The following is a 16,962-nucleotide window of genomic DNA, read 5'->3' as shown; positions in this document are numbered from 1 at the left end:
CCTTTCACAAGGGGCAGATAATCCGTATTGCCAGGTGTGAGTCACAACAGTACACCGTCTTTTTTTTCTTAGTGAAATATAGAAAATGTGTTTCCCGATGAAATTTAATGTGGAGACACCAGCTCAGTCAATCCATTGTTTGATGGACGTCACAAAACATTTTCTGTGACGTCATGAACAATGGATGACATCAACTTCAATTATTTGTGACAATGCGTTACGACACATTGATATGGGCTGCTTTGCAAATAATATACAATGGAACAATTGGCGTGAACTAGCCAATCAGCATGAACAAAATTTATAATGCTCAGTGAGAGTGAGAATATGACCGATATCCTGGCCTCTATGTGTTATATACTAGGGCATAACTATTGTCGTTGGTTGGTTTGTTGTTTAACGCCGCCCTCAGCAATATTCTAGCTATGTGACGGCAGTCTGTTAGTAATCGAGTCTGGACCAGACAATCCAGTGATTGACAACATGAGCATCGATCCACGCAATTGGGATCGATGACATGCATCAACCAAGTCAGCGAGCCTGACCACCCGATCCCGTTAGTCGCCTCTTGCGACAAGCATAGTCACCTTTTACGGCAAGCATGGGTTGCTGAAGACCTATTCTTCCCCGGATCTTCACGGGTCTCATTACTATTGTCATAAACATGACGTCAACAGTGCCGTCGGCAATGTGTCAACGATGGTACATATTTCACATGAGGGTAGAATGACCCGATATTTGCACATATACATTTTATAGATTCTCAGTGCTGATTTGTCAGTTGAGGCCATATGACATAACATTTCTTGACATTGTTGAAAAAATATATACGATATATACGATAATTGGACGTCATTTATTGTCGCAAATTGATTACATTATCATCATACGTCATCTGAACAACAGGCTGCCTTCAGTGAAGTATCTCTGTATGGCGGACATTTCATACATAGTTTCTTAATTGTCTCTCTTTACATTTCTCTATAAACTGAATTCACTCACTCCATATCAGAATTAATTATTGTTTATCCCTCTAGTTCCTGGGTAGTTTGTTCTCTTTCGAGCCAGTTACCATTAAAGCTCCGTTCATCATTCAAAATAACTTCAGTGTTGGGAGTTGTGTCAGTTATCTCCCTTGATAAGTACAACAGACTGTTGTGACCGTCCTGGTCACCAGTCTCGTGTAACGACATTTTTCTCCCATTTCACGTCAGTCATCGGAGATCAGGCTTTGATGTACTATTTCAACAATTTGTTTTGTATCTAATGCAATGTTTTGTATCTATTGCATGTCAGTTGGAATTAACGAGTTTTCAATCGGTATTCAAGTTATGCTGCCTATTTGCATAAGGTTCTATATTTAGTATCGTGTATAGTATATATATAGTATCATGACAACATTGGCAGCTCTATTGTTTATCGAGAACTACGAAACAGAATCACACGTCGACAGGCCTACGTATGTAGTATCTACATATCTGACAGGACATTAGCTCATAACAGCACTTGAGTGACGCCACAGAACACACAGCATGGCTTCAGGTAATGACTAAATGAGTAATTGGTGACACCTTTCATTTTATAATTATGTGAAGTTTATTGACATGGATTATTTGTTACATATTACCAGTACACATAAAGGTAGATTGATTGTGTGTAATAACTTTCCTATATTTGTACAGGTGCATTTTAGCCAATCACAATGCTCATTGGTCAATTGAAGCCATATGACATCATAATGCTTCATTGTTGAGAAAAAGCATATGCTGTCGTTCATTGTTCATGATGTCACAAATTGAACGCATTATGTCAGTGAAGTTTTTCTGTAGGGATGTAATTTCATAAGACTTTTCTTCATTTACTCTCTTAAAATGTCAATGAGTAATATAGGAATAAGACTGGATGGTATTCTCCGTCTACTGGTATAGTGCAATACGCTTTCCAAACGATAGATATTATAATTATTCAGGAATGGTCCCATTGTTTCAAGTACTCAAACATGACCCTCCATTTCTTAGTCTTTCGCCAGGCCAATCATCATGATTGTTTCCACTAGTAATACTTGACCCATGTATCTTGTTATCACTGTGGACCACCTCCGTGGCCTAGTGGTAGAGCAGAAGGTCAACATGGTCAAGGGTTGTGCCAAAAGGCGTTAAAAGATGGTACATGTTGTTACCCTATCTGGCGCTTGGCATAAAGGGGCTAAAACAAGGACTGGTCCGCTCGGAGTCAGAAAACTGTGTCTGAGTTGTATATTCATGTTAAACTGTGGCATGGTATCTCAGTGGGCTGGCACTATTAACACATGATAAATTGGTCTTTCCTGGAACAAGCGGACACACACACACACGTGCATGCATGTCGCTATATAAGTGCAATAATCTGGGATGAAACGTTAAACTCCATTCCACCTCACCTCTTATCAATGTGGAGGCAACTTACTTATTTACATGTCAAATTAGTGTTTGAAATTATATATGAAAGTCAAAGTCTTGAGACCTAGTAGCACAAATGTTAGAAAATAAGTTTTAGTGAGTCCCTAGATAAATATAAAAACATACATAAATAAACAGCATGGACCTGAAGACCCCCCTCAATTTTTAACACTGCATATGATTTGTCAACTTGTCTTCCTTATGCTCATCTCATCAGACAACAGCCAGATTACGGTGCAGCCGAAGTTGTCTCACAACACTGTGTACGCCTGGAGTAAGCTGAGTGTGAAGCAGAAGGTGGAGTGTGTGCCGCCCCTCGACCCCACCAGCCCAGTGCCCGCTGACTGTGTGAGGTTTGTGTGCATCTCGGACACCCACAACAAGGTCGAGTGTGACCCGGGCCTCGTACCTCCGGGAGACGTTCTGCTCCATGCTGGGGACTTCACAATGACTGGGACGCCAGCTCAGATTGACAAGTTCAATCACTTCCTGGGTAGGTATTTTGTACATATTGACAAATAGAGTTCTTCATGTTGGTTTGTGTTTTTATCATGTTTGTTGTTTTTGATGCTTTACTCAAAAAAAATATTTCAGCTACATGACGATGGCCTGTCAATAATTGAGTTTTGACCAGATAATCCAGTGATTGATATTGTGAGCAACGATTAAACGCTGGTTATTGTTTGCCAACACTTTACCCATGTTTGTGGGATTCAGCAAAGTGACAAACATCTGTGATCCATTTTATTTATCTGATACTATACTACCTTTATTTGTCTCCATCATGTTCAATGTAGGAGCATGTAGGAGCTACAAAGCAACTCATATTTCAAATTGTCCAATCAAATGAAAGTCAACTTTGCACATTAACATGTTAAATGATGATACAGTACTTTCAATTTCCATTGAAACAGAAAAAATGTTTGCATTTGAAGTTTGAAGTGTGGTTACCATGGTTACAGGAACTCTACCACATAAGGTCAAGGTGGTCGTAGCAGGAAACCATGACATGACCCTGGATGAAAACAAAGTACGGAACAGCAGGGATGAACTCTGTGACAACTTTAATATTACTGACACAAAATATGAAAAATATATTCAGGACCACAGCGTTAGTTCGTCTAAGGAGCTGTTGACGAATTGTGTCTACCTAGAGGACAGCAGTGTAGACATTTGTGGTATCAAGGTCTATGGAGCTCCATGGTAGGTGAAAAAAGCCTTTGGTGTTTGTGTTTTAGATCACCTTGACATTGTCATGTGTCTTCGTCCGACAACACGGAACTTAGAAAACTCTTTTTCAAAGCCACTGTACACAACAACATCATATCGACATGCCGACTGCTTCATTCTTGTGATTCTAGTTTCACCATTTACTGTCTTTGCTCTTTGGGACCTGTGCTATCCTTCGTCAGTTGGGGATGGCGGGGTACCCTGGTGGTTGAAGCCTTCACTCATCACACCCTAGACCTGGATTTGATTCCCTACATGGCTACAATGTGTCAAGCCCATAATCTGGTGTCCCTCGCAGGATATACCTCGCAGGATATTGCTGGAATAAAGCAGCGTCAGATAAGAACAAGCATAACTGGACTAGCAGGATGTTTGTGGCAATGTCTTTCTAAGTTCTTCCATTGATAGGAAGAATGCCACAGATAGAAACAATATTTGATCCTATATTTCCATAGTGTGTCGGTTGAAATGGTCGCTATGTTCACAGGGTACCTGAGTTCTGCTTCATGGGATTTAACATAGCTCGAGGACAGCCGATCCTTGACAAGTGGAACTTGATCCCCTCGGATACAGACATCGTCATCACTCACGGCCCCCCTCTAGGTATGTACCCTGTCACTCATGTACCCCTCTAGGTATGTACCCTGATGTCTCGCTTTCCCCCTCTAGGTATGTACCCTGGTGACTCATGTACCCCCTCTAGGTATGTACCCTTATGACTCATGTACCCCTCTGGGTATGTACCCTGGTGACTCATGTACCCCTCTAGGTATGTACCCTGTCACTCATGTACCCCTCTAGGTATGTACCCTGTCACTCATGTACCCCTCTAGGTATGTACCCTGGTGACTCATGTACCCCTCTAGGTATGTACCCTGGTGACTCATGTACCCCTCTAGGTATGTACCCTGATGACTCATGTACTCCTCTAGGTATGTACCCTGGTGACTCATGTACCCCTCTAGGTATGTACCCTGGTGACTCATGTACCCCCTCTAGGTATGTACCCTGGTGACTCATGTACCCCCTCTAGGTATGTGACCTGGTGACCCATGTAACCCCCTCTAGGTATGTACCCTGGTGACTAATGTACCCTATTGGTATGTACCCTGATGACTCATGTAACCCCCTCTAAGTATGTACCCCGATGACTCATTTACCCCCCTCTAGGTATGTGACCTGTCACTCATGTACCCGCCTCTAGGTATGTACCCTGGTGACTCGTGTACCCCCTCTAGGTATGTATCCTAGTGACTCATGTACCCCTCTAGATATGTGCCCTGATGACTCATGTGATCCCTCTGGATATGTGACCTGATGACTCATGTACCCGCCTCTAGGTATGTATCCTGATGTCTCATGTACCCGCCTCTAGGTATGTATCCTGATGTCTCATGTACCCGCCTCTAGGTATGTACCCTGGTGACTCATGTACCCCTCTAGGTATGTATCCTAGTGACTCATGTACCCGCCTCTAGGTATGTACCCTGGTTACTCATGTACCCCTCTAGGTATGTACCCTGGTGACTCATGTTACCCCCTCTAGGTATGTAACCTGGTGACTCATGTACCCCCTCTAGGTATGTACCCTGGTGACTCATGTAACCCCTCTAGGTATGTACCCTGATGACTCATGTACCCTCTAGGTATGTACCCTGATGACTCATTTACCCCTCTAGGTATGTACCCTGATGACTCATGTACCCCTCTGGGTATGTACCCTGATTACTCATGTACCCCTCATGGTATGAACCCTGATGACTCATGTACCCTCTAGGTATGTACCCTGATGACTCATGTACCCTCTAGGTATGTACCCTGTCACTCATGTACCCTCTAGGTGTGTACCCTGATGACTCATGTACCCCTCTTGGTATGTACCCTGATGACTCATGTACCCCTCTTGGTATGTACCCTGATGACACATGTACCCCTCTGGATATGTGACCTGATGACTCATGTACCCGCCTCTAGGTGTGTACCCTGTCACTCATGTACCCCTCTTGGTATGTACCCTGATGACTCATGTACCCCTCCAGGTATGTACCCTGATGACTCATGTACCCCTCTAGGTATGTACCCTGATGACTCATGTACCCCTCTTGGTATGTACCCTGATGACTCATGTACCCCTCTAGGTATGTACCCTGATGACTCATGTACCCTCTAGGTATGTACCCTCATGTCTCATGTACCCCTCTAGGTATGTACCCTGGGGTTCCAGAAGAACTCTGTATATTATATATACTGTGTTTTTTCTGCAGGTCGAGGTGACCTGTGTTTAACCAATGACAGAGCTGGATGTCTGGAGTTGCTGAACACCATCCAGCAACGAGTGAAACCAAAGTATCATGTCTATGGCCACATTCATGAAGGTACAAACTATTCCTATCGGAACATTCTTGATTTTCGCTTTGTTCAAGAGCTAAGAGTGACAAGTTATTGTCAGTCAAGACTGTTATGCTCCTTGATAAGGTTGACAGACTTTAACACTAAGTAACTTGACATAAAGCAAGGAGAAATGGCAAACACAACTAATTACATTGTGCCAAAACAAAACTTGATTTTGTTCTTTTAATTGTTCCCACCTTGTTTACCACCATTACAAGTGGGCTCAAGAAACACACAATCTGATTGGTAGAGAATTAGTTTAGAGTAGCCTCCCTTACTTGAGATATGAAAACATGTCTTACCGGTATTTACTTTTTTCTTAAATGTCTCACCCTGATAACCTTTTTCTCAGAAAAGGATTATAAGACCAGACCAAATTTTATATTTGTTTACCAAACCTGCCTCTGCAAATGCCTCTGTAGAAAAGTGTGAAAATGGTATATAAAAAGAGCACAATAGAATGCACACTAAACCCCTTCCTCTTTCAACTGGAAAGATACAATTTTTATAATTCTTATCATAGAAAAACTTAAATTCTCTGAATAGGGATCAGCGGCCATCCTTTTAGAAATACTTTCTGTCTTCAGGTTATGGACTGACTACGGATGGGATAACAACCTTTTAGAAATACTTTCTGTCTTCAGGTTATGGACTGACTACCAATGGGATAACAACCTTTTAGAAATACTTTCCATCGTCAGGTAATGGACTGACTACCGATGGGATAACAACCTTTTAGAAATACTTTCCATCGTCAGGTAATGGACTGACTACCGATGGGATAACAACCTTTTAGAAATACTTTCCATCGTCAGGTAATGGACAGAGTACAGATAGGATAACAACCTTTTAGAAATACTTTCTGTCTTCAGGTTATGGACAGAGTACCGATGGGACCTTTTAGAAATACTTTTTGTCTTCAGATTATGGACTGACTACCGATGGGATAACAACCTTTTAGAAATACTTTCTGTCTTCAGGTTATGGACTGACTACCGATGGGACCTTTTAGAAATACTTTTTGTCTTCAGATTATGGACTGACTACCGATGGGACCTTTTAGAAATACTTTTTGTCTTCAGATTATGGACTGACTACCGATGGGATAACAACCTTTTAGAAATACTTTCTGTCTTCAGGTTATGGACTGACTACCGATGGGATAACAACCTTCATCAACGCCTCCATGTGTACGTTACGTTACCGACCCACCAACCCTGCCATTGTCATCGACGTCCCTGTTCCCGAGGGGCACTCAAAGGAGGAGCTGTCTGCAGTGTTCACACCTACCTCACATAGAACATGAGGTTAACAACTGCTTATGGTCATATGTCACTCTTACATTCCACTTACCTCCCTTTACTCACAAAAAGGCATGTACGGCAATCAAATTGTGTGGTTGAGGGCAAATGTGATCAAACAAGAACGGGTTTACAAATATCTGTATACCACTATCAGTGGCAATAACTTGTATTCATTGATATTTTATCAGCCATTGCCTAACACTTGAGCTTTTTATGCAACGTCAGTGAATCTTTTGTTCAATTTTTGTTTCGAGTTTCTGTGGTGTTTTTTGTCACCCAGTTTTGAAAATCTCATGCAATCAGCATGTTCGTCTGTCTGTCCTCCATCCAGTTTTCGGTTCCAGAGCAGAAGCGTTGAATAATTCTTGCTCAAACTTGCTATACAGATCAGTCTAGTGGTGAACTAGTGCCTTTTGATGATTTGGAATTTTTGAAAATCCTGAACAGCTGTATTTGTTACTTCACTGAACTGAAGGTATCCACTGGCAATGAGCCAAGTAGGGTATAAGTGGCCAAACTCTATTACAAATTGCACCACATCGGGGGAGGGGGGAGAAAGTGGTTGTCATTCCTTGATGACTCTTGTTTTAATGTGAACTGTTACATATTCAAAAACTGCTTGTTTTAAGAAAAACTATATGTATGTTTCAGGTGATGTGTAAATATAAATTTGTCATGTCTTGTATGAAGTTTCATCTCAATTTTGACACAATTTATAACTTTCATTGGTTTCACATCTGACATTCTTTGTGTCAAATGAACTAACTGGTGATCAGGTTTATGGAATGTATATTTGTATTCCTTGTAGGTCATCATCAAACAAAATACCTCATTTTGATGTGTAATATAAGTGTTCATCTTTGTGTATCCTGGTACATATTACATCATTACTTCTTGTACTGTGTATTTTGGTAGTATTACAACCCCGGCCCTGGTACTAGGGCTGGGACGAGTCCAAATTTACTACCCAGGTACCCGAGTTATCCATCCCAGCCCTACTTGTTACATCGGTACAAATGATTACAACCAATAGGAAGCTGATATGAGGTTTATACCTGTGGTGGAATATAAGAGTTGTAAAAAGGGGTTTACTTTCACACTGAAGACCAGTTGTGTTATTCACATGTAAGTCTTCTATAACCTGTGAACGACACCAAACCATACCACGAGAAAAGATCTTTCTTGCATGCACCATGTTCATTTGTGATACATATGCCCTGCCTGGAAGTCTAAGATGCCACATTTTGCTGTTCAGAGTTGTGTCCCTTTGCAGTCAGGATCTGCTAGTGGTGTTAGAATCTCGTTATGACCCAGGCTTTGTCAGCACTATACATGTGTCTATGACTTTCACAACGGTGGTGCTGTGCAGAGTTGTGTCCCTTTGCTGCCAGGATCTGCTACTGATATGTTAGATCTTGTTATGTCATTGGTTTGTCAGCATCATACCTGTGCTGGGGGGTTTCACCAAAGTGGTAAACATCAATGGCCTGCGTCACCTTGGGCCTTTTCCAGTGTTACATGCACCATCATGTGTATGTCTTTCCAAGAACAACTCTTCATGCACAGCTGTCGTGTTTGTGTAGCAGTTTATTGCAAGGTTTCATAATGTACCTCGGGCCAGCAGAAAACTCACAATTCACAACAAGAGCACTAAAGCTAAATTTATATTTTGAAACATAAAATGTATGCCAAGTTATTATTTCAAAGTTGGTGTTTTTTGGAGAACCATTTGATATTCTCATGTTCTATTCTCCATTATGAATTCTCATGCATAACATGACATTGATGCTTGTTGATGTGCCAAGAGATCGACTCATTACAATGGGCTATTTTATTATGAAGTATGTTTGTCTTTAATGAATGACTCAATAAAGTTGAGGTTTTTTACAGAGGAGCATTGAATTGTTAAAATGAAGTACATGTGGTATGTGTCCCAGTGGGCACTGAGATGTGTCCCTTAGGTGTGCCAGAAACCTATGATCATGGGTTCAAATCCCTGTTCTCCCGGAGTATGTTTCTAGGTTTGTCAGCACCATACCCATGCTTGTTGGATTCACCAAAGTGGTAAACATCTGAGACCTGCTTCACTTCAGACGTTCCTTCCACATCAAGCTGCCATGCTGTGGTTTAACTGAACTACTGTCTAAATCAGCAGTGTATGTTCTGTCTGAACCCTCGGTGAGGTCCTCCTCCTCCCTTGTACATTGGTCCAAAATGAGGCAATTCAGTCAGTTCTCTGCCATTGATCTGGGAATGTTTACCAAGTTTTGTCTAGTGGATCTGTATCTGTCAAACTTCATTCTGGCTATAAATAACAAACTTCAATCTCTGATATACATAGAATTTATTGACGCATATAGAAGTTTCATAACAAGTGTATACATTCACACAATAAACACATCATCATCCACAGTAACAACAGTTAGAATATGTATACCGGTACTCTCACATCATTGAAGTAGAAACAAAAAGGTTGACAAAGTTCCTGAAATCAGCTTCAGGGTGGATGGTTCTCATTTATTATTGAACATCAGATCTTAATCTGTTTACATACATAAATTACTAACAGGCACAAATACTTGGTGGACTGACTAGCAGCACTTGCTATTTTCTTTTTGAGGAAACAAGTAGGGAATAATTACTTGAGTACTCGTGTGGGCAGACTCACAAGTCACTTGTGTGTTCTCAACAGAAAGTCTTGTCATACAATCTTAACCTTTGGCAACTCCCTTAAGAGATTCACACACATTTGTTTAAGTAGTGTTAGTACTATTTACAACAACTATTTCACTGTTGTTATCTTCATATCACAAAACTTCATGTTTTAACTTTACTTCCTTAGTTTCCACGAGTGTCGCTGAGTGGTCCTCCTTTCAAGGAGGACTAGCGGTTTACAACTCAACTTGCTTGAGTACCTAAGTGATTTTTGTCCCTACTGCCCTCTTAATACTAGTTTGAAATAAATTGTTCATCCACAGATCTCAATCTCAATGTCATTTCACCAGGTCTAAATGTAGAGAAAATACTGATACACGAAAGGATATAATCAACAAATGAATACTGAATTAACCCATGTCTGCAATTAACAAGAGCGTGATATTACACATGTGACAGACATCAATGTAGACAACACCCATCATTGAAGATCTAACCTGGTAGGTGTCTGGTGTCACAGAAATCACTATTATGATATTTTTTACATCAAAGGCCCCAAAAAGGTCTTGAACTCCACTTGTCAGCACAGACACTTTTTCACCCTGTCAACATGTTTCAATGCAGGGTAGGTAAGTCTGAATGTGATTAAATGCAGGGGAGGTAAGTCTGAACATATTAAATGCAGGGGCGGTAACTCTGAACATATTAAATGCAGGGGAGGTAACTCTGAACATGTTTCACTTCTATTCCTGGGCTCAGTTTCACAAAGTGGTAGTATCTCTATGACTGTCTTAAGCCAGTGTTAAAGTATTAACTTGAGACAGTCGTAATGTTACAATCACTTTGTGAACCAGGGCCCAGATGTAGAAATCCCATAAACTCAATCCAAGACAAGAAACAAACATGAACCATTTTGGGGCCTGGTGTTGTATTTAACACTATTCAGTAATGTCACAATGTGTCAGTTGATGTGGGGTAAACCATTGACTCAAAGTGAAGCCAACAAACACAAGTACGACAGACCAAGGATCATAGAGGATACAAATTGGGATCTGAACCCAGAGCCATTTGATCCTGGCTCTGCTAAGGGATGGAATTCTGCAGAGTATTGCTGCACCTGATCTACTGGGCCAGCCGTCCCTGACAGATCTTGGAACTGGAGCACATTAACCCAAATCAAACAATTTGAACATAGCCATGAGGATTCTTTTACACTAATATGTGAAGACATTAGTCCAGAACTTATCTGTTAAGAGGATAAGCTTACACTAAATTCAAAAGGCAAGAACTACAGCATATATACAACTACAGTTACCCAATGATTTCTACATTCCAATATGTCACATATACGCTATGACAGTGATGTATATTACAATAATTATACGAGTATCAGATATAATTGCACCATTCAAAATAAACAAAAGATGTTAAGGCAACAAAAAATTGCTCCGTTTGTTGAAAACAAAGCCCCTATGTTAGAGGAGGTGGCTGGAGAAGGGGCTCAAGTGACAGAAAACAAACAAATAAACAATTTGCTGTGACCTTAACAAACTGTGAAAGAAAACCATTGCCCCATGCATGAACATGATGAACATGATATTTGACAATCTGGTCAACATGGCTGACAAACACTTTGATATTCATGATCAACCCTAAAGCCAAGATTGATAGTGTTTTTCACCAAGCAAAATGACACAAAAGCACAGTTACGGAACATATCTACATGATTCCACTGTTTCAATGGCTGTGAAGGTGTGATTGAGCTAAGCTTTTCTCTGAATACCGGGGTAAGCAGCATTGCAGCCATATCATGCCAGCGAACTCATGGGAATCAGACTCAAACCACATGTAACAAACACATGCTGACATAATACCGGTCATGGATAACAGTTCTACAAACTTACAAAAACTTCCCACATCTTGACACTCACAACATGAAACAACTTCAAAAATTACGAGCACGTCATCCAAGAAAGAAATAGCCAATAGTATCCTCCCTCCCGTCTATACACCTCAAACACATAGGCCATACATACTGAAACCTTGTCAATCCAGACCATGCCGCTCTCAGTTAAGTTGTCCAGATTTTCCAATTTCCAAATTAATGAATCCAAGCTAGACATTCCTAAAAATAATCATTCATACGATATCTTGACAAGTCTGGATCAATTAGGTTTCAGTGTCCATGCCCTGATATTCCCAGGCCAGATTACCACTCGGTATGGTGGGTGTGGATATGAGCCTTTGCAGTGATTGGCCTAGTTCATGTAAGTGAGAGACTGAGTTGGGTTTATCACCACTTTGAACAGAATTCCAGTTATATCATGGCATGTCAGCTTCATGTGGGAGGAAAGCTCGCAGTGATGCAGGTCTGATATGATTACAACTTTACAACCAAAGAGCATGGGTAAGGTGCTGACAAACACAGAAACAAATCTGGAATCTGGTCGAACTGGGATTCCAACCCACAATCATAGGTTCTTGGTGTGCCCAAAAGATGTGACTCTGCACAGCAAATTGCGGCACCTTAGGCCTCCCTACCCTCTCCCCCCATCCCCGCTTTCATGATAACACATATTGGAGCAAGCCATGGAATGCAGCAGTGCAACGGAACAACCTGTTTATGGAATACCTTGTTGGTGTATTCCCATACAGCACTATTCATGATGAAAAATATTTGTAAATCACAATGATATTTAAACATGTTGATTACTAATTAAAGGACAATGATCATATAAATTTAATAAAATTAAATTAAATTAAAAGTGATAAAGTTTTATGTATGATAATCATTATTAAAGATATATACTGCAATACATGGGAGGTTCTCATGACCCCATGGAAATATAAAATGATCCCAATCAACTCCCTCAAACCAAATGTGTTGGGAAAAGACCCAACAGTAATGCAGTGGTCGATATTGTGAGCAACAATCAACATGATCAGGGTATGAGGTAACACTATGAACCAAGTCACCGTACCAGACCATGTGATCTCTTACGATCAGCTTAGGTTGCTGGGACTAATTCTAACTCACACCCCCCCCGCAGTTCACAAACAGTAGGTATGCTATCATATAAGTTAATGAAAGGCTGTTCATTCATTCTGACAACTATCTTGTTTGTCCTTTGTTTTTAGATCTGTCTTATCAAGTACAAGCGTACGAGTTATCTTCCGCGCAGGGATGACAATGGCTGAAACTGTTTCAGCTTACCAGGGTGTTAAGAGGATGTCCTGGCGTGTAACCTGTTGTCCTCCCTGCTTGTGTTACCTGATATATAAACATGCACCTGAAGCACTCAACATGTTCTCTCACATGTTCAATCGATGACACATAGTGTAAGGCAGAGAATTTATAGATGTCAACTCGTTTTGGAGTATATACTTACTCTTTCATCAGGGACCGCCTCCGTGGACTAATGGTAGAACGTCCTCCCCGGAGAGCAGAAGGCCCGGGGTTCGATCCCTGACCGCGTCATGCCATAAGACGTTAAAAGATGGTACTTGTTGTTACCCTGTCTGGCGCTCGGCATTAAGGCGCTCGACACTAAAACAAGGACTGGTCGGCTCGGAGTCAGTATACTGTGTCTGAGTGGGGTATTCATGTTACACTGTGGCATGGTATCTCAGTGAGCTAGCACTATAAATCGGCATCAGTCCGGACTAGTACAAGCAGCCACACACATACATACACGTGCATGCACATTGCTATATAAGTTCAATAATCTTGGACGCGACGTTAAACCCCATTTCACCTCACCTTTCATCAGGTGAATGATGAAGGAGTAAGTATATACTCCGAAACGTTGTGTTCCTCCTAATAAAGAAGTTGACATCCATAAATTCTCTTCCTCATGTGTACCACTTCTTAATGCCTTTCAAATACTTGACACATAGTGTGCAAGTTACAACACATTGGGGACTACAGGCTATGACATGTACTACTCAAAACACAAAACAAGTTCAGGATCACACCATACTTTCATATTTCTATAGTTAATCTATCAGGTCATGACACATTAAATATTTTAACAAGAAAGAATCGGTGATCCTTAATTGTTTATAAGTATACATCTACATCAACATTCAAGGTGGCATAAGGTCACAGATCTTCTCTGCGGACGGGAGTCCTAACTACTGTGTACTGTTGATGTCAGTTTCCAGTCAAAATGGCTGCAGTGAGCTGAGTAGATAGGGTATGTACACAGTAACATGATATGGATTTGAATGTCATGATACGTCAGTCAACATGTATCAGCATAACAACATATCATGATATAACCCATGTATGTACATGGCAGCATACAGAGATGCATATTAAATGCAGAAACAATGATAAAATTCCAATTTTGTATCTATCATCTAACACTTGATTGAGGGTTTAATCTTGCTTTTGACAGTATTTCATATGTCGCCATGCCTGTCAGGTTGATTCTAATAAGAATGACAGATCATGGGCAATTAAGTTGGAGGAAAGCTTGAAATAAGGCAGGTCTTAGATGTTTACCACTTTGGAGAAACCCACGAGCTTTGGTCTGGTGAGGACATAGCTAGAAAAATAATCGGGTCGAACCAGGATTCGAACCCACAATCATAGGTTTCTGGCATATAGAAGAGATTCAACTCTGCACAGCAGATTGAGGCGTCCCAGGTGACTGGGCCACCCATACCACAGAAGTGCTGATGCATGACTTTACATCAAATATGGACCTTACATCAAATATGGACTTTTACATCAAATATGGACTTTACATCAAATATGGACTTTATCATTATCATGAATACGAGAACAGAAATAATGTGTATGTTATTGTTTGAAAAGGAGGTGAACTGAATGTGATGAAATGTGATATATGTCCTCAGCTGGTACACCAAAGACAACATCCCCTTGTACCACATGACTTACTGCATCACATAAGTCATGCACAATGTCCTCCCTACACACTGAAGAGAGAATCTGAACTCAGGTGTCTGTGAGATCCACCAGATAGTAGGGCTAGTGACCTGCATTCAACCTGTTCATAAACACAAGTTACTAGCTACTGACCAGTCATGCTGGTGAGCCAGGGTAAAGAGGGACTGCAGTACCACCACAAGTGCTCTATTCCTGTACATTAGAGGAAATGGATGATTTGTTTCATAATAGTAGTGTACCAGTCACAGTTCACTGTTGCAGACCTCCTACCTCTGAGGCCATATGTAGGGTGCAACCAAACCAACCAATTTCAACAGCCAGTGTGCATGCTAAAACAATCTGACTTGATCAGATGTATTCCTTGCCAATGACAGGAGAAAGATACATATATCCGATAAATACTCTCCATCTCCTTTGTAACATCAGTAGGGACTAGTTTCTAGAAGATCATTATAATAACAAATTTCAATGTATAGCAAACAAAATTGTAAACAATAAATCAAAGAAAACAATTATAAACATGCGTATAATGATCCCAGAAGAGTCCATAATCTTAAACCTTGCCACGGTACTTTCACAGAAAATATCTTGATAAACAAATAATTACCACTTTTGTGCTATTTTCATGTGATTGCAATAAAAAGAAAAAAACTGATAAAATAAAAATCTTTGTAAACAACTGCAACCAAGATAACATGATTATCAAGCAAACATATTTTGATAGATAGTGCATGCACTGAAGTTAATCTGAAGCAATCTACAGAGATAACGCATTTTCCATCTACAGAACATGGCATGGTTAGGTTGCCATAGAAAATGCCAATGTCGTCCAACCTGCGTTCATGCTGAAGTTGTTGCTATCAGTCTCTGGCTATGCCGATGATGGCGAGGATGTAGAGGAACATGTTGACGATGTCCAGGTAGAGGTTGAGCGAGGCGAAGATGTACTCCTCTGGTGACAGAGAATACTTGTGTTTCCCCCCTAGCATCAGCTGAGTGTCGAACACCAGGTACTGGAATAGTAATACATGGGGAGTAAGGTTCTGGAATAGTAGTACATGGGCAGTAAGGTTCTGGAATAGTCATACATGTGGAGTAAGGTAATGGAATAGTAATACATGGGCAGTAAGGTACTGGAATAGTAATACATGGGCAGTAAGGTTCTGGAATAGTAATACATGGGCAGTAAGGTTCTGGTATAGTAATACATGTGGAGTAAGGTACTGGAATAGTAATACATGGGCAGTAAGGTACTGGAATAGTAATACATGGGGAGTAAGGTTCTGGAATAGTAATACATGGGCAGTAAGGTTCTGGAATAGTAATAGATGGGCAGTAAGGTACTGGAATAGTAATACATGGGGAGTAAGGTAATGGAATAGTAATACATGGGCAGTAAGGTACTGGAATAGTAATACATGGGCAGTAAGGTTCTGGTATAGTAATACATGGGCAGTAAGGTTCTGGAATAGTAATACATGGGCAGTAAGGTTCTGGAATAGTAATACATGGGCAGTAAGGTACTGGAATAGTAATACATGGGCAGTAAGGTTCTGGAATAGTAATACATGGGCAGTAAGGTTCTGGTATAGTAATACATGGGCAGTAAGGTACTGGAATAGTAATACATGGGCAGTAAGGTAATGGAATAGTAATACATTGGCAGTAAGGTTCTGGTATAGTAATACATGGGCAGTAAGGTTCTGGAATAGTAATAGATGGGCAGTAAGGTTCTGGTATAGTAATACATGGGGAGTAAGGTACTGGAATAGTAATACATGGGCAGTAAGGTTCTGGTATAGTAATACATGGGGAATAAGGTAGTGGAATAGTAATACATGGGCAGTAAGGTTCTGGAATAGTAATACATGGGCAGTAAGGTAATGGAATAGTAATACATGGGCAGTAAGGTTCTGGAATAGTAATACATGGGGAGTAAGGTTCTGGAATAGTAATACATGGGCAGTAAGGTTCTGGAATAGTAATACATGGGCAGTAAGGTTCTGGAATAGTAATACATGGGCAGTAA

General features: G+C 40.7%; 2 protein-coding genes across 2 annotated transcripts in view; one reads left to right on the top strand and one right to left on the bottom strand.

The window, feature by feature from the left end:
- Nucleotides 1-1,148: 1,148 nt before the first annotated feature.
- On the top strand, nt 1,149-10,375 carry LOC124112187 (metallophosphoesterase domain-containing protein 1-like). Its single transcript, XM_048382393.1, has 6 exons — nt 1,149-1,542; nt 2,656-2,931; nt 3,401-3,641; nt 4,156-4,271; nt 5,933-6,043; nt 7,199-10,375. The coding sequence occupies exons 1-6, from the start codon at nt 1,533-1,535 to the stop codon at nt 7,363-7,365; spliced, it is 921 nt and encodes a 306-aa protein (XP_048238350.1). The 5' UTR covers nt 1,149-1,532; the 3' UTR covers nt 7,366-10,375.
- Nucleotides 9,691-16,962, bottom strand: part of LOC124112185 (protein lifeguard 1-like) — a 25,398-nt gene continuing 18,126 nt past the window's right edge. The window contains exon 11 of the mRNA XM_046472179.2: nt 9,691-15,946. Coding sequence (XP_046328135.1) covers nt 15,794-15,946 — 153 coding nt within the window. The 3' untranslated portion in view covers nt 9,691-15,793. The remainder of the gene's footprint in view (nt 15,947-16,962) is intronic.

Source organism: Haliotis rufescens, unplaced genomic scaffold, assembly GCF_023055435.1.
Source record: "Haliotis rufescens isolate VD_foot unplaced genomic scaffold, xgHalRufe1.0.p SCAF_4, whole genome shotgun sequence".
Taxonomy (NCBI): Eukaryota; Metazoa; Mollusca; class Gastropoda; order Lepetellida; family Haliotidae; genus Haliotis; species Haliotis rufescens.
Note: the sequence above shows the minus strand (reverse complement) of the source record. Positions and strands in the feature narration are given on the sequence as shown.